The sequence below is a fragment of the Poecilia reticulata genome, linkage group LG4, assembly GCF_000633615.1.
Source record: "Poecilia reticulata strain Guanapo linkage group LG4, Guppy_female_1.0+MT, whole genome shotgun sequence".
Classification (NCBI taxonomy): Eukaryota; Metazoa; Chordata; class Actinopteri; order Cyprinodontiformes; family Poeciliidae; genus Poecilia; species Poecilia reticulata.
The window spans coordinates 27,861,703-27,883,427 of record NC_024334.1 but is presented as its reverse complement, the minus strand read 5'-3'; the positions used below and the strand labels follow the sequence as shown (position 1 = coordinate 27,883,427).

The 21,725-nt window shown below is 39.0% G+C and overlaps 2 protein-coding genes across 4 annotated transcripts in view; one reads left to right on the top strand and one right to left on the bottom strand.

Moving 5' to 3' along the window:
* Positions 1-147: 147 nt before the first annotated feature.
* On the bottom strand, positions 148-13,227 carry nexn (nexilin (F actin binding protein)). 3 transcript variants are annotated; one of them, XM_017304200.1, is made up of 15 exons: positions 13,087-13,227; positions 10,616-11,024; positions 10,326-10,523; positions 8,651-8,735; positions 8,410-8,558; positions 5,659-5,862; positions 5,407-5,580; positions 5,043-5,231; positions 4,451-4,642; positions 3,690-3,734; positions 3,244-3,438; positions 2,825-3,046; positions 1,921-2,115; positions 1,475-1,838; positions 148-1,323 (listed from the first exon to the last, which is right to left on the bottom strand). In XM_017304200.1, exons 2-15 carry the CDS (start codon positions 10,973-10,975, stop codon positions 1,310-1,312), a joined length of 2,586 nt encoding a protein of 861 aa, XP_017159689.1. In that variant the 5' UTR covers positions 10,976-11,024; positions 13,087-13,227; the 3' UTR covers positions 148-1,309. The 3 variants fall into 3 exon arrangements, with proteins under 3 accessions (XP_017159689.1, XP_017159688.1, XP_008406210.1); XM_017304199.1 differs by having other exon boundaries at positions 148-1,838; XM_008407988.2 differs by lacking the exon at positions 3,690-3,734 and having other exon boundaries at positions 148-1,838.
* Positions 13,228-18,455: 5,228 nt separating this feature from the next.
* tab3 (TGF-beta activated kinase 1 (MAP3K7) binding protein 3) overlaps positions 18,456-21,725 on the top strand; it is an 8,293-nt gene continuing 5,023 nt past the window's right edge. Inside the window, exons 1-3 of the mRNA XM_017304273.1 lie at positions 18,456-18,629; positions 19,754-21,036; positions 21,283-21,292. Of these exons, the coding sequence (XP_017159762.1) occupies positions 18,528-18,629; positions 19,754-21,036; positions 21,283-21,292 (1,395 nt within the window). The 5' untranslated portion in view covers positions 18,456-18,527. The remainder of the gene's footprint in view (positions 18,630-19,753; positions 21,037-21,282; positions 21,293-21,725) is intronic.

Below are 21,725 nucleotides of genomic sequence, written 5' to 3'. Positions count from 1 at the left end.
AGAAGTCAGAATTCTGACTTTAATCTTAGAATTCTGAGATTAAAGCCAGAATTTTTTATTTACTTTTTTTTTTTTTTTTGCAGTGGCCCCTAATCCTCTTCCTTAGGTTCAGTAATATCCAAAAAATACAAGTAAAACATGAAAGGATAACGTTTAGCTTTATTATAAACAATCAAAAAGCTGTTTGTCTTTGGTAAATGTGTGTCACAATATTTTCCAGAGCTTTATTAGGTTAAAATTGACCTTTACGCTGCAGAATTGTTATTCTTAAATGTGGAAGAAATATACATATAACCTAAGGCTGTAGTTCCCAAAGTTGGATTAATTTGTAAATATGGGATCCTCAGATTCTTTTCACCTTAATACCAAAAATGACAATGAAAAAGCATACGCCTTTTAGTAATATTGCTAAAGATGAGAGAGAAAAAAACTGGACTTTTTATGCTAATTGTATTGTCCTTGTACCATTTATAATTCTCATACAAACTGACTCTGTAAAAATGCTTATACTCAGCTAAGAGTTGAGGTCATGATTTCAAGTGACTAAACCATTATTATTTATCATTTACAATATCATTATAAAAACATATAGTGATAGAAACTACACACATTAACGGTTTCAATCATTCATCAAAAGACATCAAAAAGATGCATTTTTTGTCTTCAATTTTATTAAAACTTGTTCTCTATTTATAATATAATAAGACAAATCATCAGGCTAGCCTAGTTTTCATTAATTATCAAACAATAAAAGATTGTTCTTGACAAATAAACAATGACATCTGAATCAAGAATTTAGAGAAAATCGGGTGGGTGCATGAAAAATAATCAACAATCAATTATTTTTGTCAGATTCTGCATATAAAAATTAGGATGAACACATGAACTTATTTCCTGCAAAATGTGACCGTTGCAGTCGTACCTTGATAAGTGTTGCCTCTGGTTGTGAGATCCGGTTAGTCTTGTTAGCTGTTTATGGACCATAAAAGTGTGATATTTACAATGTAGATCAACAGCATTTTGAACTGATTAACATTGCTGAGATTTTGCAGCAATAACACATTTGAAGCACAATGCGACCCCTGGTGTTGAAACAGGAATCTGTCTGTTTTGGCACAGGTATAATCCAAACTCCCTACAGGGTGGGCAGCATTTTTCATTGAGCCATACGTAAACAACATAATTTCTTGTGTGTGTGCGCGCATGTGCTGTGTATCCTTGTCTTAGGAATGCCAAGCATACTGTCCGTCCCTCTACCATTTGACCACAGTGGATGATGTTTTACATTGAAAAACAACAGGGAGGGGCTTCAGTAGTCATAAGCTGCAAGACAGAAACAGAAGAAATGCTATGAAAGTTTGTTTTTCAGCCCGAGTTCCTGAACAAGAGAAGCATGCAATCCACTTTGTAAAGTGAGGTAAATTCCAGAGAAAGATCACCATGCAGGCATGCAGTCACACCAGAGTGGTCTTACTTTCTATTGTGAGAATGCAGGTACTTGCTGCTGTGCCCCTGCTGTTCACAGCCTTGCACATGTACTCCCCCTCATCCTCCGGGAAGGTCTCCGGCAGGTAGAGGCAGTACGTCTCTCCTCTTTCGATATACTGATAATCCTCACAGTCCTGGAGCATCTCTCCCTCAAACCACCAGGTGACCTCTGGCTTTGGCTCTCCGGTGATCTTAACGGTGAACCGAACTGGCTCAGAATCCACCACCGACTGGTTTTTGAGGGGCTTCTTAAACCATGGCGCACCTGACCTCGCGTGATCTTCCTCATCTTCATAGGCTGCAGATCCGTTGATGATGCTGCCTTCATCCTCGCCGTCATCCTCCTTCTTCTGCAAGCAGACAAAAACAGTCAAGTTCTCTTGCAGGCGTCAAGTGAAGCCCAAGTGAGCCTAGTTCTAATTTGTGAGGTACTTTTTGCAGCGCGGCATCAATTTCTTGTTGTTCAAACTGCATCCTCTGCAGCTTCTGCTCCTCTATCCTCCTCCGTTCTTCTTCCTCTCTGGCCTTAGCCATTTGTTCGAACCGGGCCCGCATGTCCACCTTCTGTTTGAACGGTAGGTCGTCGGATCTCACCGAAGTTGCTTCTCTTTCTTCCTCCTCCTCGTCCTGAAATGCATAGGGCATATGATAGGTTCAAACAAGATTTCTAAAAACGCAGTGTAAAAAGACATGGTCATTGTTCATTTGGAAGTCCAACTTGCTTAAACACCTTAACTTCCATGTTACTTCAATATACAATATTTCAATATGATGCTCTTTCCTCTAAGACTGGGCCTTTCTTCTCTTGTTGGTACATCGGTGTTTTTCACTGTGGATGAAATTATCTTACCAGCTTCCCATGGTCTTGTTGATACACGTGTTTCTTAACAAATCCAGTGAATCTCTGAGATAAGTAGAACCGACCTCCTGACTGCTGGACGTTTCTATGACCGAATTATTTAAAAGCGTTGTGATCTTAGTTTGAAAGCCTCTGAATTTGAATAAACATTTTTCTGGCATTTCACAAATAGAAATTAAATTACCTAAATGGTTGTGTGTCATTTTATACAGTGGATATATGTAGGATTTCAGGTGCATGCGTCTGAATTATTTTTCAGTTAATTTAACTACTATATTTTGCTTTTTGATGTATTAGCTTTTGAAAACAATTTTCGTCTTTTGACACAAAAACTTGTTTGCAATAGAAGACTCATTCATATTTTCACAGTAAGATATCTAGGATTATTTTAGGTTTTCAAGGTTCCTTATCCGTCGGCGCAAACTATGTTCTGCAGAAAAAAGATAGATTCTTCAGTTAACATTTCAGTCCTTTTACCTCCTGGGCCCTTTCAGCTTCTCTCTGTTTAATTTCGTCATCAATGGCCTTCCTCCGCTCTCGTTCCATCTCGATCTTTTTCTGGATCTCCTCCTCTGTCAGCTGCTTGATTTTCTCAAATTTGGACTTGAGGTTTTTGGCCTTAATGGAGCCAGTTTTCTTGAGTTTTGTCAGTTCTTCATATTCTGTGCTTATGACGTCTGAGCTTTCGTTTATTTCTTCCTGTGAAATATCACCACAAATTAAGTGTTATGTCACGAAAGTTTAGAGCCACAGTCCAAAATTCAAACAAAGAATATCAGTGTCATATTCACAGACATTTGTTTGGATGAGGTCTAGCAAATTAATTCAAACTCTAAGTGAAGAGGCATCGAAAACAAATGTGGGTTTACACAGGACTCTAAAATTTAAAGACAAACCTCTCCCATCTCTTTTCTGAGCTGCTCAAATTCCTGCTTTTCCTGCTCCAGTTTCTTTTTGCGCTCCTCAGCTTTGCGTCTCCTCTCAGCCTCTTCCTTTTCTTTTAGGAGCTCCTCAAAGTTGATCTCCAATTTTCTGGGGTGCAGAGCCTCCTGAGACTCACTCTTCACCATCACCTCGTCGTCTTCCAGCAACTAAAAGAATATCAGGTAACGTAACGTAACGTAACGTAACGTAACGTAACGTAACGTAACGTAACGTAACGTAACGTAACGTAACGTAACGTAACGTAACGTAACGTAACAAGGTAAATCCATTCCCACTATGCATTTAGAGTCAGCATGCATCCTGTTATTATTCTGCATGAAAGTCCAGATTTAAATTTGACTCTATTGTATTCTTTCAAAAGTAATGATAAGGTTAAACTAAAAATAAAAAACCTTACTGTTTCATCTCCATATGCAGATTTTTCCTGATCCAGGATAGGGCTCTTAAAGAGATGAGTTGGACATGGTAACAGCAGTACAGACATATCATTTGAGCCCATTAGAATAATATAGAGAACATGTATAAAGGCCAAAAGTTTACATATATCAGTTATGAAAGTCTTAATCATTTGGAGGTTTTAGTAATGTATTTGCACTGTTATTGTTTTTCTTTCATTATGGACAAAATTATAATACAGCATCATTTTGATCAATTTCTCAAATGTGCCATCATGCCTTGCAGGAAAGCATACCTTCAGCATGATGCTACCACCACCTTGCCTTTCAGCGGGTAAAGTGTTCTTTAGTTTGTAAGTTTCAGGCGTCATGACCCTTGAAAATGAGTGGATTTTATTTGATCATCAGCTCCATAATAGGAAACAGTTGTGATTTTGCCATAACTGTACTGATAGTGACAAAAACGTTAATTTCTCTGCAGCCTGCTAAAGCCTGTTTAGCAAAACAAAATATCAAAAACACATTTTTAAATATTTTAGCTGTTTTGTATGATTTTGTATTTGATATTAATAGAAAAATCAGCATAGAAAACAGTCTCAGAAGCATAATTCAAAGGCCAAAATTATTATGACTTTCATACCAATGATATGCTTATGTAAACTTGTGTAAGTGGAAGGCTGAACAACAACTGATCTAAGACATATTAGTAACCAGCCCAACACACACGTGCTGTAAAATTTGATCACTGTGTCATTTGGCTCACCATGCTCTTGCGAGCTTCGGCAAAGAGCCTCTTCTCCTCCTCCAGCCTCCTCTTGGCCTCCTCCTCTGCTTTCCTCTGCTCCTCCTCACGTCTCTGCCGCTCTAAGTCCTCGAAGCTGGCGCATATTTTCCCAGGTTTGCTTCCCTCTAGGTTCAGCAAGGCCATCAGCACTTCATCATCTTCATCTATCAGCTGAGAAAAGAATACAATGCAAGTTTAAGGAGCTTTGGTAATGTCTGTAAATAATCTACTTCTTCTATCATTCCCCTGAATTTTTCCCCTGGTACTATTTCCTTTTTTGTGGGGCTGTTCTGTGGATTTATTCTACCGATGTTAGTTTTGTGTTACTAACTAAACCTTTTATTTTTGATAAGTCCTTTCAGACATAATAACTACGCTTCAGTTAAATATTTCCTGTTTTACCCACAATTTATTACAATCGCCAAAAAAGCCTGCAAATTCTGGGGATGTTTCCTCAGAAACAATTTTTGAAGATAGCCTGTCAGATTTCTTTGCAGGACAGATTTGAAAACCATGCACATATTAATACACATTTTTTTTTTTTTTTAGCAAAAATGAAAACAATATTGACCATGCTTTTCCTCGCTTCAGCAAAAGCTCTTCTCTCCTCCTCCATGCGTCTCTTGGCCTCCTCCTCTGATCTCTTGCGCTCCTCTTCAACTCTTTGTCTCTCCAGCTCCTCGAAGCTCAGCCTCAGTTTTCCAGGACGAATCTCCTCTTTGTCCTCCAGATCCTCCTGACTGATGTCTTCATCTTCGTCCTAATTAGATGTAATCTTTTAGGTTTGCTAAACACAATCATAACTTTAATTTTGATTGTTTTAAGAACTTTAATTGCTGCAAGTGGCGCTAAAGTTCAGGTTTTAGCTATGTGAACATGTACATTAAATTAAAAACATGTTGCATTTGTTTGTATAATTGAAGTATTTTGTTTACCATTCCCTGTTTGGCCTCCTGAAAAGCCTTCTTCTCCTCCAGCAGGCGTTGTTTGGCTTCGTCTTCAGCTTGCTTCCTCCGCTGCTCCTGCCTTTCCTTTTCCAGCTCCTCAAATGTCAGCTTCAGCTTTCCAGGAGTCACCGACACCTTCTCTGAAGGTTTTTCTTCTTCGTCCTTTTTCAAATAAAGAATATCCTTATGTACACTRTCACAGTGAGGCTGTAAAAGCAGCTTTAAAAAGTTTTTTTTTACCTCCTGTTGAACAATAGAGCGCCGCTTGGCTTCCCTGAAGGAGCGTCTGTTTTCATCATACCGTCTCTTCTTCTCCTCCTCTACCTTTTTCTTCAGCTCCTCCTCTCGGCTTTTCTCAATGTCCTCAAAGTTCATCTTGATTTTGCCTGGAGGTCTTGACTGCTTTGCTGGAACCACACGTATCAGGATTGTGTCATCTCCTTCCTGTGAAATACATAAAAATKTATTGTGAGGTTTGGGCTGTGAGAGTGGGACACTCTGCAGGGCTACTGTCACCATTTGCAGTGGGTCATTATGAGGGTGAGGGGTGTGAGTTCAAGATAGCCAAGTCTAAATCTGTCACAGGATGGAAGTCTACAGCAAATATAGAAACTAGGATGTGTGGGAAACAGTTGGCAGGCCTGGGCTGTCTGCACCCAGCAGCTCACTTCTAGTTCCTTCTGGATTGAATCTTGTGAAACTCAAAGAAAATAGTTCAGTAAAAATAAGTTGTGAGTAAAAGTTGTAAAGCAAGTGCTAAAAATCATGAATTTTGAATCAGCATGGACACTAATTTTACATTTTGACATGATATTCACTGTACATTAATTTATAATCTATATGATTTAGCTTTACTTCATTTGTTGATGCAGGAAGAGTTCAAAACTGATTTCATTTCAAGAAAACTGAAAGCTCTTTGAACTAGACATTTTTATTCTGTTCTAGTAAATTTTAACAAAATGTTAAATTTAAGGGCGAATTGCATTTCTTAACATTTGCCAATCACGTGTAGCTTTACCCCTACGGTTTAAAGAGAAAGACTGAATATTTTTAGTCTTTAAAAACCGATGTCCTTTTGGGGCAAACTTGGAAAACTAGGGGCAAGGAGATGAGCTCACAAATACACTCAAATTCATAAATGTTTTCCCAGTTTACATTTTATTTTACTGGCCCGATGATTACTCCAATGTCTAGTTTGAGGAGTCTTGATAGGTTGCATTTAGTATGACTGCTAACAAAAAACATTAATAATATCCATCCATCCATCCATTTTCCTGCACCCTTGTCCCTTAGTGGGGTCGGGAGGATTGCTGGTGCCCATCTGCAGCTGGCGTGCCGGGCGAGAGGCGGGGTCACCCTGGACAGGTCGCCAGTCTGTCGCAGGGCACATTAATAATATCAATACCAAAAATATATATTTTCTAATTTAAACATGTTCCAATATAAGTGGAAATTTGTTGAGTTGAGTATGATGTTGAATGTGTTTTGTGTATAGATTTGATGTTTTCTCAACAAACAAGATGAACATTTAAAAAATTAGAAAAACTTGCATTACTTTTTAAAGTACATTGCAAACATATAAGATGATAACAAGTGTAAACAAAAAAACATACATAACATACAATAAGGTAAGGCATACAGCACGATCCAATATATACAATGATGTGCCCTGCTAGACAATATGATGTTATAAACTCTGCAAAATATGATGCAACTTAAACTGATTTCTTTAAAAAAAAAAAAAAAAACATTTAACCTTTATTTTACCAGGATAAAATCTCATTGAAATTAAAAACATCTTTTTCAAGGGAGTTCTGGCCAAAAGGCAATATTATGAARTATGCCGTAGTGCAAATACAACACTGTGATGAAATATGAGACAGTACAATATGATGTAATCAGTGTAATATATTATCAAAACAATAGTCTTGTAAATTATTGCATTTAAGACAGAAAGAAGTTATACAGGGCACAAAATTTGCTGTTGTATTTTCCTCTTTTAACAAACATAGAAGAATAATGTATGCCAATAATTTTATATTGCACGATGGTGTTTACATAATTTATATAGGCATGTTGTGCAATGTCTGTTCATGTGCAGGGACTCAGTCAGAACTGATTCCAGATCAGCTTTGCAAATGTGTTTCCAGTTTCTTAGTGGAATGTCTTAGCTTCTACTTGAATCAAGAGAGAGAGGAGATAAAAGTGAAGGGATAGTGGTACCCTGAGACATGGGTTACAGGTTACAGACCTGCCTTTCTTAGATTTAAAGCATTCATTTAAAGTGAAGACTACCTGCTAAACTTTTGCATGCAGTAACTTTACCTCAACCAACCATTTGTAAGAGACTTCCAAGTTGATCTCCTACTAGGATTGTAATTCTGCCGGTAAAATAGCCAGCTGACAATATTAAGTCAGTTTTAAGATGTAGTATGTAGCAGTCCATAAAGTAAACTTATTATCTTGATTATCTCTCATTAACAGCGTCCTGACTGAGTTTTCCTTCTGTTATTCATTTCAGTTCTGTTAATGTCACTCACACTGCACTGAAGCAGAACTAGGGCGCTGAGATAGCAGGTAATTGCCTGTGATTACCTGTTTGGCACAAGAATGCTTACATAACCCTTTCCTGAGAACTTAACAGAAAGGCTCGTGTTATTTTTTTCTGTGCACAACAATTGGAAATCGTTCAATCATTTACCTAAAATTGTTCAATGAGACACACTAAACACTCTGTCAGTACACGGTCTTCACATGTCAACAATGCTACCGTTGGGTTTCAGACCTATATTTGACCCCTGCCAACTGTTCTCATCTCAAAAGCCACTTAAAATAGCTATTCCAAGTGGCAGCAGAGGATTACCTCCGTCATTACAGAGGAAAGTACTCCATTGTCGCCATAAAGGCAGGACTGAACCACTCACTCGGGCCGCCATGCTTCTCAGTAAGATATGAGACTCTTTGCAACCAGTTAACCCTGAAATCACTGACCTCAGCAGCTTTCTGAGCCAGTTCCTTCTTGATTTTGGCTTTCTCCATGTTGTCCTGGGCCTCTCTCTTCTTCCTCTCCTCCTCCATCCTCTTCCTCTCCTCTTCTTGTCTTTGTTTCTCCATTACTGCAAACTTCCCCTTCACACTACCTGGATAAATGGCGCAGGAAAACATAAGCCTTCAGCCTATCCACTTCTCCGCCATATTCCTATTAATAGCTGCATCTCTTTATGTGCCTTACCTGTGATTTTGGGGACGTAGGACTTTTCCACCTTTTTCGTTTTTACCTCCTCTTCCTCATCACTGGAAGCAAGTAGTTCTTTTATCTGTGGTAGATCAGAGAGAGAGAGTGGTGAGGTTAAGGTTTAGCTGGGATCATCTCCTCTGCCACTAAGGAGCCATACTGGTCCCAGCAAGAACTAGGGCCAAATCCCTGTTAATAACAGGGTCATGTGGCSAGCTGGTGGGCCTCTGATTGGCCTGCAGTGTAGCTGCACAGATAGGGGATGAGCGTAGGTGTCCAACCCTGGCAGACTCTGGCACAACGGTCTGCAGGAAGGTTGTTGTGTCTGCTTATCAACACTAATCCACTCACATAACATCGTATCACTGCCTTTGTTTTATTTCCTGCAGACTAGAAGAAAACTGGTGTACTCTGAAATTCTGGATCTTTGGTTTTATGTTTTCTCACTAAAACTGAGTTGAAAATCAAAATCCTATTTATTTGTTATTGAGCAAAATTTAATATTTTTTTATTCTATTTTTTTAAATGTTATGTTAATTGGGAGGTTTCCTATGTAATTAAAATAATTTGCATCTAAACACCACTCATTCTCATCTATTGATTATAAAATGCATGAAAATATAATGTGCATTAACAATAAATGTACATATATTTCTGCTTCAAACCAAACATGGATGCTTACTGGGTGTTGAGTGGCCTTTTCTTTACCTGATAAGGGAGAGATTTATTTCTGTATTATAAAAACGTTGTATTTAGATCGATATCTATATCCGAGCATCTTCCTGAACTCAATTGAAATTGATCACTAAAGGCCTAAATGTAAGGTAGGAATAAGGATTTAAACTAAACCATGAATGGAATGAAAGACAGAAATAATAAATCACAATAAGATGCCTTTCAGATGAATACAAGGCTGCACTTTTAAAACATATGAAAATGTTCACAATAAACTGTGTTAATTCCTCTGACAAGCTTCAGATAACCAGAAAACACACAAAAATAACAAATAAAAGAAATTAAATTCAATAAGGGTTGGGTGAATTTCTCACTAATTATTTCTGAATAGACATTATACACATTTGACTTAAGTTCTTTAGTATTAAAGATTTCTTATTTTTTGAAAAATAAAATAAATGCAGACTTTCTACAGATTTAGAACAAATTTAAAGAAAAATCTAAATTTCCTGGATTTAAACATTTAGATACAGTCTAGGTTTAACTTATTGAACAGCTAGTTATTCTAATATTACATGATCTGATGTGATCTAACATAAAAAAAAATTAAGTAAAAGCTCCAAGATGAAAAATATTGTGATTTTGCTCCATTTACGTCAGCAAAATTGAACTTAAATAAATTACCTAATTTGTAAAATAATAATTTGTTCCAGTTAAGTGAGTTGATTAGTACATGTCAATAAAACTAGTGTTTAGTTTATGATTCAGTGCACATTAATATAACTTTAAATGAAAACCAAAACAAACCAAGGCTGAAAAATCATAAAACTAAAATTGGTTATAAAAGTGACCATTAGTATTGAGGCAGTGTGTTTGGAGCTACATCGCCTCTGGGTTAAAGATCCTCACTCAGACTGGCAGCTTCGTCACCTCCATCATGCCCCATCATGCCATGCAGCTCACAGTCGGAGGTTAGTGCCGTTTGTCTCTCTTTGACCTGCTGCTTTCTGCGATTCCACTCCCTCTCCTTGACGTATTGATCCTTCCTCTTCTGCTGTTCGTCCCTGTTCCTCTGCCGGCTGCGCTCCTCTCTGGCTTTCTGCATGGCCTCAAACTTGTTTGTCACATCTCCTTTTTCTTTGTTCAGCTTTGGCAYATAGCTCCTGGCCACTGGTCTTCTGGTCCTCAGCAGCTTCTACAGTTTGTATGGGAATTATAAAATGTTGCGAGTCAGGTTTTAAGCTTATATAATAACACAATCTTGCTTGTCCAGCTCCAGTGTCTTACCTCTTTCTTAAAAGCCAGATCGGACATGTTCTGTGAATTGTCTGTTTCCTGCACTTGATCTTTACTGTCCGAAACACCATTGACAGCGTCGTCTTTCTCACTTTCTTTGCTCTCCTCTCCATTCAATTGTGTTGTCTCAGCCTCCTCACTTGTTTTGTCTTTGACTCTGTTAGTTTCTCTGCCTTTGCTCTGTGGTGTCCTCTCACTCCTCTCCTCAGCATCGCTAAGCGTCTCATCGTTCTCTTCCTGTCTCATTTCCTCCTCCGAGTCTTCTTCGGCGCTCATCCCGTGCTCGTTGTCGTTTCTATCATCTTTATCATCATGAGTGTCAACAGCTGCAACCTGTGCCACCTCAGTCATGTTTGTGCCACGATGACAAGTTGACAAACAGAATTTGTTGTAACTGAAGCTGCAAACCAAGGGGAGAGTTGGCCACAATCAAATTAGCAATATAAATGGAAACATTTTATGACACTTAAATTGCAGTAGTACAGGTAGATCATTGGAATAAACAATTATGCTCTCCATTTATTTCCTTTAATAAAAAGTTGTTCTATCTTTATGCCTCTATCTCTCTGTAGCTCTGCACTTGACAAAGTCAATAACGGAGCGGCTGCTTTTTTATTTCCATAGAAAGTACTCCTGGCCTGAGCCAGAACTGATTCTTCTGTTTTTATCTGAACAAAGCTATTGACCATGCTGCTGCCATTTTGCCCTGATAAATCCCTTTCTACTGATTGATATTGAATAACTATTTAAATCAGAGATTGAATTAGACCAAAAACAGCAATAAAATCTGAAACTAACTGTATGATTGGATTATGGTGGATCTGGATTCATTTGAGCCAAACTGGATTCGAAATTATTAGGTACGAACTGAAACTGTTTGTCTTTTTAAAGTGCCTTAAATTTTCAATTGTCCCATATATTTAATACATTCAATAAAAAACAAACCAAAAAGCAATAATTTCCCTTCTGCTTGTGTCGGTTGCTGCTAATGAAAACAAATGAAGTGATGTATTTTCCATAAGATTTTGGCCAAAGTCTTAATTAATTACATTCTTTGGTATTAGCATTTTTTTTATCACTGCAACTTTGCACCACAGTTAACTTTTTCAGTATTTTATTTTTTCAACCTTAATAGTTTGAGTTTTTCTGATGTAAACTTAAAAGCAGATTTGAGGTGAAGCCACCCATTCTGCTCCTCAGTCTGTTGAGAAAGAGTGCAGTGAAGGCCTGCTTGCTCCTATTTATATCCCACTTATGTGCCCAGAACATGTGATCATTGCTATTTGTAATGAGTGATAGGCAGTTGGACAAAGATCAAGCTGGCACCCACATGTCGCCCTAAGGACCCTCCACAAAATGGCCAGACTCAGAGCTCAACAACTTGGTGAACAAAGGGGACTATTACTCATCCCACTGTAAAACAGTCACTGTTTGTCAGCATCCACACACACCTTCTATTCATATCTTATAATCTTTTTGCTGTAAATCAGAAATTGCAATATTTTGAGCAGCTTATGGTCAAAAATGAGTGTTCAGGATCAACACAATCAAACGTGAAAACACCACAGTTAAGGGAGAAACTAAAGTGACTCAACCTGGATATACCGAGCCTGTTGTTCTGAATAGGGTGAGTTGTTAAAATAAAAGTTTAAAAAGAGCCTCTTTCTGTATGACATTTTCAAAAGCCTGACTGGCTCAGATGATGATCTCTGTTTAGTCAACAGGCTTTGATTTTCAAACCGGATGAACACCAGGAGCACAGAACGATAAATATGGGATATCACCTGTCATTTTCCTAAAGCATGTATGGCAACATGTCATCTGGAGCTAAAATTTACTGAATCATAGTTACATAATATATCCTGTCGACTTCCAAACTATCATCAGTCTACATATTTTATTGACTGAACAGGAAAATGTACTTATTTCCAATAAATCTAATCTACAAACCTGAGTAAAATGTCTAAGATCTTTGTAGTAGCACAGCACTAACTGAAGAAAATTGTGCTAACTGGAAAACTTTAGTTTCAGCAGGTGCTGTCCTATTTTTGTACACAGCTGGCACAAGAATTCATGACGAAAATAAATGAGTTTGACACATGTTACACGGAAAGATTCAAGTGTTATCACTACCGTAGCTTAGAGCTTTCTGTGGACCTTGCAGTGAGTGCATGTGAAGAAAAAGTGCAATTCACCAAAACGCGGTGGACTTGTAACAGGCTGGAAACAGCTAACTTTTCCAGACACTCATGAACAAACCTGTTAGATAAAATGCTGCTCAGTGTACACATTTTTATAATTTTGCCACTCCTCTACTTATTGTGTTTTAATTTTCACTTTGATATGCTTAGAAAAGATAACTCAACACAATTCTATGTCCAAAGAAAAAGTCAGTTATTTCATGTGAAGAGATACAAGAGAAGGGCAATTGTGTTTTTAAATAACAAAAAAGAAAGTCTTACCTTCTGGTTGTGTTTTAGTCCTCAAGTTTTGATTCAAAAATCCTCTTTGTAGATAAAAACTCAAACCAGTGAAGTCAGCGCTGCGAGACTATCGGTGAGGTGTGACCACGGTCTGAACAGACCCTACTGGCTGCTGGTTGGGGGTCAGTGAGGCGTTTCCATAAAAGTACCGTTACTTTCTGCCGGATAGCATGCAGGCCTGTCCCACATTCAGCTGTTGTTGCCCAGTTTGCACGTCTGCACTTGTGCACCAGCACTAGTCACAGCTGCATAAATAGGAAACTGCTCTTTGTATTTATTTTTGAAAATAGTCACTTGTATTTTATCTGGACTAAATTGTCTACTGCTATTTTGACCTGCAGAACAAAATGAAGATGAAGGAAATAAACAATTTCCTTCCCCCTTGCCCTCTAAACTCTGAAAAGTGTGGCATGCATTTATAATCAGCTTTCTTTACTCTGACACCAGTAGATAAAATCTAGTGCAATCGTTAGCCTTCTGAAATCACTTAATTGGTAGTTGGAGGTTGTTCATCTGTGCATTAATTCAGTTCCACATAAGTAGCGAGCATTTTGGTTGCAAGTCAGGAAACGCTTAGATTTTCTATTTGTTTTAAATTCTTTTACAATATATTTCTCTGGCTTAATGAATTACAAACTTTCAGAAGGGCTTAATGTTTATACCAACTGCGATTTAGACTACGTTACTTATTTCTACGAGGGAGTTTTGTTGTTTTCCAGAACTTGAAAATCCAATTTTGGCAGTATAAAAAGAGACCAGTGGATCTAGAAAGAACTCAAACATTTATTATCTAACATTATTGAACAAATAGCATCATGAAAACCAGGGAAGACACCAGATGTGTCAGGAGTAAAGTTATGAAGAGGTCTAAGCAGAGTTGGATCATGAATAACAAGCAAGCACCTTTTTCCGAAAATTGAAGAGAATGACATAATTATAAACCAACAAACACTTGTTCGTCTACCCAAACCGGCAACCCAGAGAAGCAGAGGATTAATCAGAGAATATGCCAAGCTACCCATAGTGACACTACAGAACTAAACTATTAGTTGTACGCCCCACAAAGTCGGCCTTTATGGAGGAGTAGCAATAAAGTCATTATTAAAGACAGTAATCAGATGTGCAAAGCAGGTAGAGAGACAGACAAGCTCAAAAAACTCAGAGTTGTAATTGCAGCTAAAGGGGTTCTACGGGTGATTTATTTAGGGGGCTGAACATAAAACCAAGTCATTTGTTTCCAATTAACAATTCTGTTTTACTTTGTATCAATCTATTACTTAAAATCTAGTGAAATACTCTGGAGGTTTAAAATCTAATATGAGATGATGTGAACAAATATCAAGGGAGATAAATACTTTGGCCAGGGACTGTACACAGTGATTTTAAACCCATGACCTTCAAATTATTGTCTACATGTTGATCAGGGAAGCCAACAGCAAACTGGGTGAACTTTCTAGTGAAATACTGTACATGTTATACACATCTGAAGACGTTTGTTTTGGACTGAATTCTAAAAGCAGACTCTGATATTTGTGGTCTGCTTGTTGTCTCCTTAGCAGCAAAATTCCTTACTTATCAGTTTGGAAAGCTGTTTAGGCTTTTGTTATACCAAAATAACAACGCTGCCATTCTGGTATGCACTGACCGTTAAGAGAGCTCAGTGACATGAAACAGTCTTTGTGTGTGTTGAGAAACTAAAGCTTCATATATTTCAGATGTCAGAGGTCACACATAAGTCTGTAATAAATTGAACTGAATTGAATTCAATAGCTTGAATCAGCTAAATGGGGATGGGTACCTGCTTATTGTACATGGGTCTAAATAAATATCATGCTGTAGAGACACTTAGTCTCATCCATGCAGAACTGTTGCTACACTGACGAAACCAGCCTGAAAATACAGAAAATTCAATTTTCTAAACAAACATTTTGCTCAAGCTTTCATAACCTTTGCATCGTAGTAATTTTTAAGTTTATTGAGCATATTGCAAGGCTAAATATAATACAAGTATTAAAAGCTAGTCTGTTTCTGGAAACAGTTGGCATTAGTTGGGGCTTTGGGCTTTGGGAAACCCCCGAGAATCAGGGTCAAGGCTTGGGCTGCTGTTCTTAGATGTGTAACCAGGCACTCACTATTTCACTGCAAATGAAAGAAGCAAGATAAAATAGCTCTGGATTCCTTCGAGAAAACTTAAAAGATTCTTTCAAAAGTCTGTGCATAAACACTAAAATATTTATTTTTTAATTGCATAATGTGCAGAAACTAAATATTAGAGAGTTACTTCATACACGAAGCAGCTAAATGATGTCATTTGAGCTCCTCAAATATCCTTAAAGCCACCACAGGAGTCTCACCTGTCTTTGTCATAATATTTGTATCGTCATGTTTATGCATTTCTGCGAAAACGATTATCCATCTTCAAAAGGTTTGTGATTTTGTAAGTGGTGTTTTAAATTTCATGCATGCAGATCAACCTTCCCCTCAGTTTGGGGTCTGTGCTGCGAGCTCTCTGGGCCCTGAAAGCGTTGTCCCCCTCTGTCCTGACTGCTGCCGGACAACAAGGACACTGCTTTAAATAGAGCTGCAGCTGTGGCAACTAATCAGCAAGGAAAGGACAGCTAACCTGAGTCAGACTGGGCCTTAGCGTCAGCTACTATGGCAATGCCCTCACACCCTTCTGAATATGTTAGTGGTGGTCCAGCCTCCAGACGATTCAGTAGACCGGCTCAGCAGGTCAAACCTTCATCATGTGCTGGTGGAGGGACACACCTCTCCACACCTATGTAAAATCTTTAATGTCTCGGTGCTAACACTGAGTTTTGTGCATTCTCAAGTCATTTAATCTCTGAGAAACGCGGGGTTTCTGCTGCATTTCTCATTTCATTTTTACCCAGGAAGCACGTTGGCTAAACCGTGAGTCAAACAGTCACTGAGACTGACTACTATATATTCCATTGAGGGCAGTAATTTTAACATTACCTAGACCTTTCTGAACAGTTGAGGGCGCACTTTCTCCGTTTATAATCAGACATTAAACTGACCCCCATAGCCCCGCGCCTGAACCGATAGAACATATAATTTGTCTTTCATCACCCTTTGAGGCCATGCCAGGCCCAGCAGAAAGCTGATGCTGAATCACGTTCCTTTATTTTCCTTATTTCATGCACAAATCTGAACAACACTCAGATATCCATGTGCCATGATAAAAGGAATGCAGTGTGTATACTCTCATGTTTTTGCATTTTATTTTGAAATGGGAACACTATGAAAGTTGAACAACATTGCAGTATTAATGCCTGTACTGTCTTTATAGTTGCACAGTTTGTGCAACAGAAGCTAGCGAGTCTTTCCCAGTTGTCACTGCTAAGTGCTCAGCTGTCATGGGGGAAAAATAAACTCCACCACAGAGCAGGTGCTCAATGATTCACTACCAGAGTTAAACTCAACAATTCTCAAAAACAAACAAGCTGGAGTTCTAAATTATATGCTAAAATGATATTCTTYCAGATGGTAAACCACTCAAATAAAAAATAGACATCTCTAACTGTCTTTTGATCGACATTATAATTCTGACATCTGACTTGATGAAGCAACTAGATTGATCTTTACCCTAATTCAAAAACTGTTCACAAGCCTAAAATAGACTGAGCTATTTTTGCACCTTTACTAAGCACATATCACTGTGTCACAATCAATCCTGACGTCACACACACAGATTTAGATCACTCTCACTGAACTTGTTCTTAAAGGTTGGTGTGGAATGTGAAGCTATTATTTACAATAGTAACTGAGTTAGTGGTTTATCTTCATTGAAGAAAGAGAGCACATGCAYAGTCGAAATATGATTGACTGAATGCTTCTTTAAAGAATACTGTAAAATTTGCTTTTTATACATATAAAAACACTTTTTCTTTAGTCCTTGAAGAGGTTTTTCTGTTTTTCCCTTATGTTGTATTAATTTGCTGCTGAAAGGTGAGACTCCACCCCACACATACACCCAAGCTGTGTGTGTGTTTGTGTGTGTATATGTAGCTTCCTGTGAAAGGTTTTTTACTTGCTCTCATGTACATTGTTGGCATCAATCACATCAATTTGAACGACTTCCTGGTTTGGTGTTGTGTCGAAAAAAGCGTCCCTCCTCTGAAAATCCTCCATTTCGCCGAAACATTTAGTGCATTGGAATGCCCAATTTTTTTTTTGTATTAAGCATGAAAATAAAGTTTTGGGTTTCTAATACATCGGGCACCAGACAATTTCTTAACATTATAAGACATCTGTCTTAGCATTGAGACATGGAAAACTAGGGGAAAACTAGGCTGTCATATCAATGTAATAAACAAACAAGCACAGATAAATAAATAAATAGACATTCTAAATAGTGAACATTTTGTAAATCAGGACTCCGCAGCCCTTAACATTAGACAAATAAGCTGTGGCGGCGCGTTTATGACGAWGGTTGCTTTTAACTGTAGGGACGCTTTTTTCGGCGTCACACCGGGAAATCCTGACATTATCGCGATAAACTGACTGCTATGCAGTTCAGTTGCAGGGGCCTGACGCTGGAATGCGAAACTACAAGTTRTTTCGCCGAAACAAACAAACTGAAAAACATCTCCCCGTGGTTTCCGAAACATCGAAGCGTCACTTTGGAGTCAGCTATGGTTTTAAACGTAACAGAGACTTTTAACCAATGGTAAGTTTAATGAAATCGTTGACTGGCTTTAGCAGAGTTAGCTGGTCCATTAACAGCCGGGGGACTGTGACAGCTGAGCAGCCTTAGGTTAGCATTAGCAAAGTTAGCTGCTTGGCAGTTTAGGAACTGAGTTAATCTTATTTAAAGAGTCATCCTGTTTAGAGGATTGGACTGCTAAATTAGTACAAGGTGACATTAGAAAATCTCTCAGGAATAGTAACTCCGTGTCTCAGTGCGACCACGCAGAACACAGGTGCGGCTGTTTGTTTGGGTGATGTTCCGGAGGCTAACTGACGTTGATAAGTAGCCTSCTAGCTGACGGCGGTATGTCGTCGTTGCCTGGTGCAAAAGTATGGCGAAACAAACAAAACAACAGGCGCCTTGCAGTTCTGCATTAATGTGAGTGAATATGCACAAGCCTCGCTTAAGTTGTTCCTGCGATCGTAATGAACTTTAATTTTTCAMGTTGATGAAAAATGTGCATTCTTGTTATTGACAGTTCAAGCTTGCTATGCCCCTTAAGGACTGCTTCTCTGATATCTGTAATGACATTATTGCTGACACATAGGGTGTGTTTGAAGCATTCGGTAGGACAACAGGTTTATTGCAAGCTTTTCCCTCCGACATGTCAGCTTGATCACCGTTTTTATCGTTTACCCTCTGCTTCTTCAGAGGATGRGACGACRCATGCACCTTTGGGCCCTTTGACTCTCKGTGTGGGTTCAGGATGGCGCAGGGAGGCTCTCAAGTCGACTACCACGTCCTGCAAGACCTCAAGCAGCGATTCCCAGAGATCCCAGAGGGAGTAGTTTCTCAATTCCTTCTGCAGGTAAATGCACACTGCAGATGAGTATGAGCTTTTTCAAAAAAAAAAAAATTGTATTATTGGTTTTCTGCCCCTATTTGTCATAGAATATTTTTTGCCCCAACACATTTCTTATCTTTACAGTATATTTATATGTGTACTCTAGAAAGCAGATAGATTCGTTCAAATTAATTATTTTAACTTGAAGCTGAATCATTCATATGCATTATGACATATTTTTGCTGGGTTGTGGCATTTAGATGTGCTTCTAAAAARATGCAATTTTATTTTACCTGTCATTTTCATTTATATTCTTTTACTTGTAAATAAGTCCCAAATGTCTTCATAATAAATCAGAGGTGTAAACCTGAACTGTAATGACAATCTGGTGGTTGCTTACACATTGTATGACAAATATTTGGCTTTTAAAATTTCACAGTTCCTTTGGCAATGAAGAAATAAAAAAAATWAAAAGAAATAAAAACTAAATGTCATCCTTGTTATATTAATGCAGCTATACTTTAGGGTTATGTGGTAAGATTGTAGTGAGTTTGGATAGTTGCTAATTGACTTTTTTATCTTTTGTTTTTATAAAAGCAAAATCTTTGTAGTTAAAAAGTATGTAAAACTAAAAGTCCAATTTATACACAGTTAGAAAGTCAACTTTTTTGAGATGATCCACTGGCTCTTACATGGCTCTGTGTTCTATCCCACAGAGCCATGTAAGACTAATTGCCAAATAGTCCTCTTTTACTTGAAAATGAGTTATTGAAAACTGAGAAATATGCAATATGTAAATAAGCTCCACAGGTTTTGGTGTGGCACCGGATCCTTGTTTACCACTTTCCTCCATTTTCTCCCCCATATTTAACCCACACTTRGTTAGTGTRAGACATTCATGAAAGACATTTTAGTGTTGCAAATATATGTTCTTTCAGATAAAGTAAAATATCCACTAGTATACAGTACACMGTGTACACCAGTGTATACTCTTTGCAATCTSTCCAAATAATTTGGTTTCATAACCACTGGTTACCATCTTCTAATTCCTTTTATTGGCCTGAGCTGTAAAGTTGTTGGATGAACTTTTGAACTATGTTATTTAAGAGCACTGAAATGATCTTAACTCAGCCTTCYGACTCTTTCAGAACAACAATAATCCGGATGTTTGCTGCCACCTGCTGTCCCAGGAGAGTAACAGATATCTCTATGGTGACTTYCATCACAGTCCGGAGGAGATGCGAATGAGTCGAAACCACATGCTACACATTAGCTTGGGCTATCCAGGTTCAGAGGCTGGAAAATCAAACGGAGGAGGAGCGGCAGTGGGGCGCTCCTTGGTGCACAGCACCAGCGACGGTCACATTGACCCTCAGCGGCCGAGCTACCCTGAACCCCTGTCGGCTCCTGCCACCATGGCACCCTCCCCCAGTTACAATCCTTTTTTTATGAACGATCAGAGCCGCTCATCCAGCACGCCCACGCCTCCTCCCACAATKCAAGGCATGTCCCCCACGTGTACGCCAGTTCCACGATATCCTATGAACCCTATTACTGTCACTCTTTCACAAAACATACCTACAGTCCATCAGGCTTTGCAGATTCCTCCAGGGCACTATGTTAACAGCACCAATACCACCCTGTACATTCGGCCCTCCCCCTCTCAGAGCCCACAGCCAGCTCCCTGGCCGTCCCCTGGAGCTCCCGTCTACCAGCATCAGCAGTCCCCGTACAGTACCCCCACTTATGGCTCCCCTTACAGCTCACCTCAACATCAGGTCCAGCCACAGCCACAACCACAGCCTCAACCTGGGCACCAGCAATACGTCTTCCTCCCCATTAGCCCCCCAAACATCACAAATATGGCCTACCATCACCAGCAGCAACCTCCGCCACAGTACAGGCCCTACCAACCGAAAACCCCTCTCACAAAACAGATAGAAATTACCCTTGAAGGACCAAGGCCTCGCAGCAACTCRCCTGTTCACACCCCACACCCCCAGGGCTCGCTGTACATGGCAACAAGCCCCTCACCCAGCTCCCCGTCGCGGCCCATCACGATCGGCGGACCCCCTGGACCAGCGACTTTCCACCCGGGAATGTACTTRCAGCACCAAGGCAACACGAGGCCTCGGCAGGCGTCCTCCCCCCAGCCAGGCCAGTCTGCCTATACCTTCAAAATTAAAGTGTCCCCTGGAGGCCAGGTTCAAAGACCACCCAGCTCACCACCTGTCGCTGAAGCTGAGTCTCTTCTCAACATTGTAGATCAGGGTGCGCACAGCGCCACCCCAGCACCCATCCTGCCCATCTCCGCCCTGCCAGGGAACATCGCCAGTCAGTTTCAGCAATTACCCCGACGCTCAAGCTCAGCCTCTGATGACTATGCCTACACGCAAGGTAAGTGCGTTAATTATGTGTTATTTTTTTATTTGTTTTTAAATTGGCTTTGAGTCCATTTGAGGGTGTAAAGATTACAGATGCACCAGTCAGTCAACCAAGAGTGAAGTTGGGGGATTTTCCCTTCATTGCTTCTAATTGATAGTTAGTTGATCAAATTCTGAAAACTCCAATAGTGTTGTACACTTTAACATTATGACTAAATGCATGTATTTAGACTTTTGGTCAATAATTCTGTTTTTCCATTTAACTCAGTGTTTCTCAACCTTTTTTGGGCCAGCGCCCCACTAGTGGGGTGCGGTGAGCTCCCTCACCGCACCCCACCAAAGAATTTGCAGGCTACATTGCACTGACTATTATTTTATCATTAACATTACTATCACTATTGTAGATGTTTTGATTTTTATGCTTGTTTCTGTATTTATCATCAAGATAATTTCCCAGAGAACAAATAAGTAATGGGAATAGAAATTATTTTCACAGGTGTCTACGAAAAATGCAATGAACATTTAACTTAAAATTGGTAGGCCTAACTGCAGCCAATCAGAGTGGAAAAAATATTCTTATTTTGTGCCATTTTCTGGTTGTTAAATATTCCACAAAATGACCAGATAAAATACGTACAGCAATGCCAGTTTAAACTTTGAACTATTTGCAAAATGACTGAGCTCTGCAGCATTAAAACATGGATAGAACTGTAACTACATTAATCATAACTCTTCT